The sequence below is a fragment of the Lethenteron reissneri genome, chromosome 18 (genome assembly GCF_015708825.2).
Source record: "Lethenteron reissneri isolate LAM-NWPU_2019-01 chromosome 18, ASM1570882v1, whole genome shotgun sequence".
Taxonomy (NCBI): Eukaryota; Metazoa; Chordata; class Hyperoartia; order Petromyzontiformes; family Petromyzontidae; genus Lethenteron; species Lethenteron reissneri.
The window spans coordinates 13277846-13287047 of NC_083796.1; the positions used below are offsets into that span (position 1 = coordinate 13277846).

The following is a 9202-nucleotide window of genomic DNA, read 5'->3' on the forward strand; positions in this document are numbered from 1 at the left end:
ATCCCAAGCCATATCAGTTGTGGGAATTGTTAGTGCGAGTTGGGGGCAAGAGTGGTGCAGATATCGCCACGCATGTTTGCTGTTGCAAGGAGTTGAACTGGGTTCACAGAGGAACTCAATAACCACTGCTCCACAGCTCTATGCATTCATTCATCACCATTATCATCATCACAATTAAGATGAGAAGTTTTTTTGCGAAACGCCATCCCAAAACAACGACCAAAAACAATGCTTGACACATGATAAATTATATTTAATTTACAATAATATCCATATACAAAGAAGCAAGATAAAAACAAAGAGAAGTTATCCATAACTGTATTAATGTCTATGCAAAACGTTTATAACTAATGCATTGTAAACACAAAAAACTGGTTTAACACTGTAAACAGTATAACCATATTATCGATGTTAATATAAATCAAACATTTCTTAATGCACCCATTAAGAAACCAAATAGAAATATAAAACGTACACGTAGCATATATCACGCATTTTGCCACACGCAATACACGAATAAAGGAATCTTGTCCGTTTAAATACATCTTATCATTTAAATTTAACTTAGCTAACAAAATATATTATTTCCGTAAAAAATATCGAATCGATCACAGAAAAATCTATATACTGTTTGTTAAGTATGTGAACTGTGCTGTTACCGTATTGTCTGGAGGAGAAAGGTTGCTCTGTCCCCCTGTATTTAAAAGCAATATTTTGGGGTGCGTCTCATAATCCGCTAGGGCTCCGTGCGTGTGACCAGATTCGTATAGAAAGGCGGCCGAGTGTGGTGCTGGCCACCCACCTCCTCATGTGCCGTGCCGGCCTTCATAGGTGCTCGCTAACGGCACTTGCGCCCCCCCCCCACTCCCCAAAAAAACCCCTTTATTAGGGGAGTCTGTTCAGGCTATCCGGAGGATCTTTGTCTTTGTATAACTTTACGGACAAAGGACACACATGCGTCTCATAGCCCCGGAGTGTCCACCGATTGTGTTTGTCGAATGATGTGGGTAAAACACTCTTAAGCACGAGAATCGGTCAACAGGTGAATGTTATTACATCCATTCAAGGGCACTGTGTCTGCTTTCGACTTACATTTTTGCAATACACTAAAACCAAAAGCCCTGTTTCTTACAATGATAAAAATAATAACATATTAAATATATATTTTTTAAGAAACATTTGTACAAAAATACATCTTAATTTCTGCATGGGTGCCCACATATGAAGCACATATGTTGTTATCCTAATAGCTGAATTCCCGTGTCACTAAACTATGAGCCTGAAACCACACAATCGATGAACAGCCTTGGAGAGATTGGTAGGAAGTTCACCGAGTCGTGTTAGATTTATGAGCTTGTGATGACCTAAAATAAAGTGTTGCAGTAAGGAGACTTTTAATATTTCTCTGACATATATCAGAACTATTTTAGCATTGTGTAGTGAATGGCACTTGACTGTGTACAATATAATATATACAGGCAGTCCCCGGGTTGCAGAAGACCCAACTTACGGAAATTCGACTTTCAGGAAATGCTCCCGTAAATCGTTTTTTATTTTTTTTTATATACTGACTTTTTTTGCGTTAGTTACGATTGCGCGAATAGTGCAGCGCGGTTAGGATGCGATTGAATACTGCGGAGCGAGGCGTAAGGCGACCCACCTTACACCTCACGCCACAAAAACGCTGCCTTCACCAAGCCCGAGCTTCATTAGGTTTAAGGTAAGTAGATTCTTCTTCGTAGCATTACCTAATTCTTTTCCAGTACTGAGAGAAAACGAACTAGCAATCGAGTAGGGGAGGCACAACGATTTCCGACATACGGAAAATTCGGGTTATGGATCGTTTCTGGGGAACCTAACCGTTCTGCAACACCGGGGACTGCCTGCATTTGTTTTGTTCTCATATTTTGTCACTGAACATTGGAAGAGCCACGAGCTGTTATTCGTTTTTGCTCCCCTGAGAGTCTCAAAGACAAATGCCATTCATCAAAAATAAGGCTGCAATATGATGACAACTATATGAATCAAGACAATGTTTATCGAAGGGTGGACCTGCTACACTGAGAGAAATGCCAGCACTGGGAAATCTGGCCGATAATGCAAGAGAAATGTGAATAATTTTGTTGTTTTTGTTTTCCAATAAAATTTGTCACACAATTGTTAACCGAATTAGCCGTTTCCACACTCAAACCCTATGACTGCTGATTGTGTGCTGAATTCCCACTTGCCTGTCATTCAAAATCAACCTCTCAACACACCCAACATCGGGAAAGTGGAAGTATCAACTGGCTTTGGGCTTCTCTGGTCATCACAAACACGCCCATGTCCAAACTGCATCCCTTCTACAGAAATTATAAATGGTGCCATGATGCTTTGGTATAGGTTACAGAATTCCAGTTTAAACAGGGTCAATGGTTAATTTCCCCACGACTGTTGATCTTTGCAAAATGGATTTTAAAAACCGGCTGCCTGCTATAAATATCTTAAAGGCTAAGTTGTATTCTTACTTGCAAGAAATAAATGTTTCTGCCTCACTACAATAAAGGGTATTTTAATTTATTGAATACTATACTTAATACATATGCTCAAAAGATGTGCCCCCAAAGACCCAAAGACTGATCCTGCTGTCTCTGCTTCATTTGGGGGAAGTCTTCTCTCTCTCTCTCTCTCTCTTATCCAGTTCTGTGCCAGCGATCTGTAAATGAAAACAAAAAAACAGACACACATGTTAAACAGCTGTCACTCTACACCTCGTATTAGCACGTCTGGCTACATACGATGCGAAAGAAGTTCAACATATATACAAACGTACTTCCCAGCACAACGTTTCCACGCAGCTATCATTAACGGAGTAGTGGTGAGTGTTCTAAACATGCACATCATGTTACTTATTTCCAATTTGGTAAAAGATAAAGGTGCATGGTGGCGAGACGTTAACTACCTCGCCTGGTATACAAAAGGTCATGGGTTCGATCCCGACCCTAACACCTGTATATTTGGAGTTTGCATGTTTTCCCTGTGGTCGTGTGGATATTTGTCCAGGTCCTCTGGCTTTTCGTTCCACATTTAGAAACATGAGTTTAGAGTATTTGGCTGCTAGAAATTTCCACGTGATAAGCCACTTCGTTGAGCTATCATTTGTGGCCAGGTCACTTCTAAAAAAGAGCGATGTAGCTCAGTGGGGTTTACCTGGTAAAAGAAAAAAAGATTTTTTTTTTACTGGTGGAAGGGCCTCCCTAGAGGGTATTTGCCCTCCTGTTCCTGGCTGGCCAGACCTTTCGTAAGCGGTGGAAGTAAACACACTTTACTCCACCACATGCGACCTACCGATCGAATCTCTAGGTATTGTTCTCCCACTAAAGAAATACGTGCACTCGTGCGTTTATATGACTCCACAGAGGCGTTTTATCTGTAGATATGGGCGAGTACAACTACTATACTGAAATTTTACATCTCCAATACTTCATTAGCATGATTATGCGCTTGGAATTAGAGTTCATACAATATATTTTCAACAATTACTACTCATTTGTGAGTCGGGATCGTGCGTGGATGGTCGACAGTGCGTAAAACAGGTGTTATAGGATGTGGGACTCTGCTGTGGGCAGCAAAAAGCAGTGTATAAATATCCACAGTTGTACTGTACTTCTATATTCTCATGTCTATGCTCCCTGCCTTCACCAACCTGTGCTGACCAGCGTGGTGAAGTATGGTCAGATAAACCAAACAGTGCAAGGAGACCATCATATAGTATTGGGTTGACAAAGGTTGCACATGGTCCAATGTAATAAAGCAGAAACAAAGTTAAATTCATTGAGCAAACTAAATTTCCTTGGTAAGTAAGATGTATACTTTATGTCTCCCTGGCTGGATGTGGTGATGCAAACCACTGCAATGTGACATTGGTGAACGGTACGGAAGTGGCATGTGAGAGCCACAAGCAGGTCAATGAGGTGTTTGAGTGAAGCTGAGGGTCAGATGAGATGAGGTCATGGGCAGTGTTTGGCTCATGGGCTGTCATTTGGACAGCCCTCATTTTAAATCACCTATAAACTGTGAAAACATTCCGTGGGACTCAAATGGGACACAGTTAACCAATGTTTACTTGTGAACTGCATGAGATGTATTTACTCGCAAAATCAAACTTGGCAAAAAAATGTAGGGCCCCCAAGCAACCTATGACAAAAATAGAGGTCCTACTTTTGGAAGTCAAGCAAATATCATTTAAAATTCCAATCCTGCTATTAAAATAAGCTCATAACTTCAACAACACTATCAATATAATTTTAAAAGCCACTAGTCTACCAACTTAATTATTTCACACAAGTGGAATTTATTAAAGGTACATAGCGTATCCAACATATAATGTTTGTTATGAATTAATTTATTTTATTTTTACCTTGCTTTCAGATGTTGCTGATCCTGTTTGTAAATTCGCCGTATTTATTTGTCATTTGTATTTTTAATGACAATAATATTACATTCCCTCATTTTCGAGTCACAACACGGCAGGTTTTCCTATTATTTTTCCGTGCGCCACATTGACGTAAGTTTGTTGTATATAATTTTTTTGATTGATTTACAGTCACTACGACGGACGCATTCAACAAAATTAACTTGTTTCCTAGCACGCCCCAAATGGACTACCGCCGCTTTTCCTGAGCGGCTCGAGACGTACAGCAGCAGCACGCGGTCGCTCGCGGGAACAACTCACAGTTCGTGTGCGAGGCGGCCAGGCGCTTCTTGGGCGGCGTGCGGGCGGCGTTCTGCACGAACGGCAGACGGTGGCACTTGCCGCTCTCCGGCTCGCAGCGGCCCGACAGGCAGTTGCACACGCCCGAGCAGCCCAACCCGTACGTGCCTGCGGGGCAGTCTGCAGCCCGGAAAAGTGGGAGGGAGGGTAAGGAGTGACACGAGATTGTCAATGTGTGTATGTATTTATGTCTTTCGCACCGTACGTAGCCGACCGTGCTAATCGGAGGCGCGTGGATCGACAGCGATCGGTGCATTCGCGTCGACCGTGTCCCAGCGGTAATGTCACGCGTCTGCCCGCTTGTTGCAGAGGTTTACGGTTCAGATTGGCAGGCTGCCCTGGTTAGTGCCAAAACTGAATTAACTGTCAAATACGCAAGGGTCTGCTTCAAAGTGGACACTAAAGATCCCGTGACATCGTTGGGCGTGACAGTCGAAATACGTCAAAATTTGAAAATGTGCCCGCAAAATATTCGATGGGGATTACACATTGCAACATTTCCACCATACTGCGAAGCTGCTGCAAACTGTGTCCGTGAAACATAGCACCTTCGTGATAGCCTCGTGCTATATGAACGGCACGAATACCAAAATGTAGCAATTTGATCTATGTACATTTACGTACGAACCTTGCAGCTTTTCACATCAGCGGCCATAGTGTGGCTCAACACACATTCGTGTTTCATGAGCATATAATAATATTCATACATCGTAAATAATTTATTCTTGCACACGTGAACGTAATCATCTATTTAAAACAATGAATTGATTCATTGTTGGCTCCACGAGTCAAATGGCTGCAATATAAAAACAAATATTTCACCGGAGGTGTGGACAGAAGACTTTCCCACACTTTTGCTGAGGAATTTACAAAATCCAGCGTGGCACAGATCCACAACTAACACCGTGTCCTGCCAAAATCTGAAAGTCTGGCTCTTGTATTAATATGTAATTTCACGCATATGCTAATGGTACATACATACGTATATGTACATATCAAGTCCACCTCAAACATCCCTGAACTCAGGCAATGGCCGTTTGTCAGTTATCTGGAGAAAAAAATCCTAAAAAATATTTATGAGTCTGATATGTCTATTCATGACGTTAATAGTCTGTATAACCCATAAAGTATAAGTGTGTGTAACAAAGTGATTCTTGCAACAACTGGCTGTAATATAGGCACATACACGAGTGAATGTAGAACGAATGGATGTGTAGTTAATCCATACGAATGTTTTAATGTTAGGTATCAAAGTCAATCCAAAATAACTCTGCACCAAAAGAAAAATGGGGTGGCACTCTTCCATTTACAGCCATGAATCTGATAGAAATTACACATTCCTAAGAACCAGTCTCGTTCAATGATACAATCCACGTGTTCCCCATTTTACATTTAATGTACAGGTTGAGTGCCACAGCTGCCCTCGAGTATGTACCTAGGCATGGACCAAAACGGTTCATATATCATTTGTCACCGATTGTTGGCTGTGGCTGGGAATCGAACTCTGGTTGCCTGGTTCTTAGCTCAGAGGACAACAGCTCCACCCCAAAGCACATCAACAGCCGCCAGTCGCCACTGAATGACGGTGACGTGATCCCTGGTGCTTGCGTCAGACTAGGTGCACATTGAGGCCAAGTGAAGTGTCAAAGGCTTGCTAGCAGGAGGTCACGAGGTCAGACCCAGGCATTAAGATTCAACTGACTGACTAGGTCCATCTAAGTGTATGTATGGATGTTTAACTTCCTTTGCACCGTACATAGCCAACCGTGCCAATCGGAGGTGCGGGGGAAGAACAACACACTAACACGCAAAAAGCAGTTCTAAAGAAATGAGTTTTCAATTTAGATTAAAAAGTGCATAGCTCCCAGTGGCCTCCTGACATGGGACAGCCTATTATGTGATACGTGCCGCGAACAAAACTCTTTGGAGATTGATTCCCAAGCACGGCTCTCCGCAAGGAATAGCAGGCGTGGTGTCGGCTACAGTGAAGACAGTGAATATCTTGTAATGTTCCTGTATGAGAGTCGGTCATATTGATTATACTAAAATTAGTAACTGCTCTATGTAAACAACATTATTTAGGTCTTTCTCACGTCTCTCCATTGGAGAGACTGGTCCCCAGACATGGGAATGTGAAATCTCCACCGAAGACTCAGGCTGTGTACAACCATTGTAAATTAATTCGAGGAAATTGAAAATTTCCACTGAGATTGATGCAAAGGTTGGCTTAAGATAAATTAGTCATATTCCACAGGTTTGATATACATGTGGAACATGAGGTGACCTCGCTTAACACGGCAAAGGATTATACTACTCTGCATGCCAATGGCTACTAAATACAAATGCAATGTTGTTGTAACTTGAAAAACTCCGTAACCTGAGGCAAGGGCTCGAACCCAAATTCTTTGTGCGTTTTACTCCACTTCCTATTGGTCTACCCCCCTCGGTTACAGCTCCTTCACATAGTAAAAGCTGCTTTTTCAGCCTGAGAAACGCATGCCATTTGGCCCTCACATCGTCCAGTGCACTGGTTCCCAAATGTTTTAGACCCATGATTGTTAAGGAAGTCACAGAGGTCCACTGTCACCACCTAAAAAAATACATTCTAATTTTTGCAGACCTGAACCAATCCAATTGTTTTTATTGTCAAATTTATAAATTGAAACCACTCTGAATCAGAGTACAATCTGCCACACGTCCACTTGTCATGGCCAGCGGGCACACAAGTTGAGAACCGCTGCTCCAGCAGAAGGCTGACCTGAATGCAAGTTCATCATACACATGCGATCGTCATCCCAGGAAAGGTGAAATCCATAGCTAAACATTTCTCAAGTACAGACAGGCGTTAAAGATTTTTAAAAAACCATTGTTTTCGATACAGTGCCTTTCATGCCAGGGCATGTGAGAGCACTTTGCACGCGACTAAAGCAAATAATTGGAAGGACTTTTCGGTGGATTATTCTCCTACAGCATCATAAATTGAGCACTCGTTGGCGTATCCTCTCCACTTAAGCTCCCTGCCGTGGCGCGCCTTCGCTGAAACTTGATGCCTTCGGTGTAACGCCACGCATCAGAACAGCGTGAGGAACTTCATTCAGTATTTACAAGGCATGCTACAACAACAACAACGACCGCCATTATCAACTAAGTGGCGGTGACGTGACCGCAGACTGTTTGGGCAAGACAATTTGCACTAATTGGCTCGTTTTGTTTCTGTGACAAATCTTAATAATTGTCTGTGATCGGTGGTGGTGGGTTAACGACACATTTATATTTACGCGAGCTCACCCATAAACGTTTATTATGAGCACCTACGAAGACCGGCACGGCACGCGAGAAGAGGTGGTTGGCCAGTAACCACGCCCGACCGCCTTTGTCTCCCCAGTGGCGATATTTTTACGCACCGGGCACTCATTTGAGACCGAGTCGACCTCGGGAGAACTTCCCAGGCATCGGTCCCCGTCTCACGAAAACCACGATCTCACAAACTCAGTGCGCCCACCACCCCACCCCAACAAAAACCACAACAAACAAACAAACAACCGCGGAACTCACCCTCGCAGAGTCCGTACGTGTCGCCGAACTCGTCCTCGCCCGCCGGGCGGCAGCGCAGCCCCTTTGCGCACTTGAGCCAATTGAGCCCCACCACGGCCGGGTAGCAGCGCTCCCCGCGACCCGCGGCGCACACGGAACAGCAGCCGCAGTCGTCGGGTACCGCGCGGCGGCACCAGCGGCGCGCGGGCAAGCGCGGGGCACGAGAAGGCTTCGCAGCCCGGGCAGTCAACCGCGTAGCCCTTCCACTCGAAGGGCTCCAATGGCTGGTTCTGCACTTGCTGTTGTTGTTCTTCTTCTTTTTGCTGCTGCTGCTGCTTGTTGTGTTGTTGTTGCTGCTGCTGCTGTGACTCTTTGCCGGGGTAGGGAGGCGACACTCGGGTCGCGTGAGTCAACTGCAGTTGTAGGAGAATTGTCATCACCGTCACCGTCGTTAGCGTCAACATTTTCATCTTCTTCTTATTGCTGTTATCGGCTGGAGTGAGAACGAGGGCGCTGGAATGAATTCGGTGGGGGGAAAAGAAAGGGTCTATTTGTTTATGTCAAATCGGTCCCGGTCAATTTTAGAAATAATAAATATCTGATGCACAGTCGATGCTTGCCGCAATTAGCGCGGTCTGAGTGCGGTGTTGACAGAGCGCTGCACTTTATAAGCGCGTGTTCAGCCTGCTGATGCGACTGCCGCTATCGATTGCTGTGCTGCTGCTGCTGGTGGTGATGTTGGATGGTGATGTTGGATGGTGATGTTGGATGGAGGAAAGAGTGACCCACGCTGGTGCTGGGTTCGTGTGTCGGTCGGTCGGTATGAGACGGGACACGGCGAGACTGGCTTATATGAAGGGTCCTGCAAAAGGGGCGTGTGTTGGATCAGACGCACACACCATCACCAACACAATA

At 44.1% G+C, this 9202-nt stretch overlaps 1 protein-coding gene across 1 annotated transcript; it reads right to left on the bottom strand.

Moving 5' to 3' along the window:
- Positions 1-238: 238 nt before the first annotated feature.
- On the bottom strand, positions 239-8696 carry ESM1 (endothelial cell specific molecule 1; the record flags this gene model as incomplete). The annotated part of the gene is made up of 3 exons (XM_061553861.1): positions 239-2695; positions 4715-4873; positions 8309-8696. Coding segments are annotated over 3 exons (570 nt in total), but the record flags the coding sequence as incomplete, so codon positions are not given.
- Positions 8697-9202: the final 506 nt, after the last annotated feature.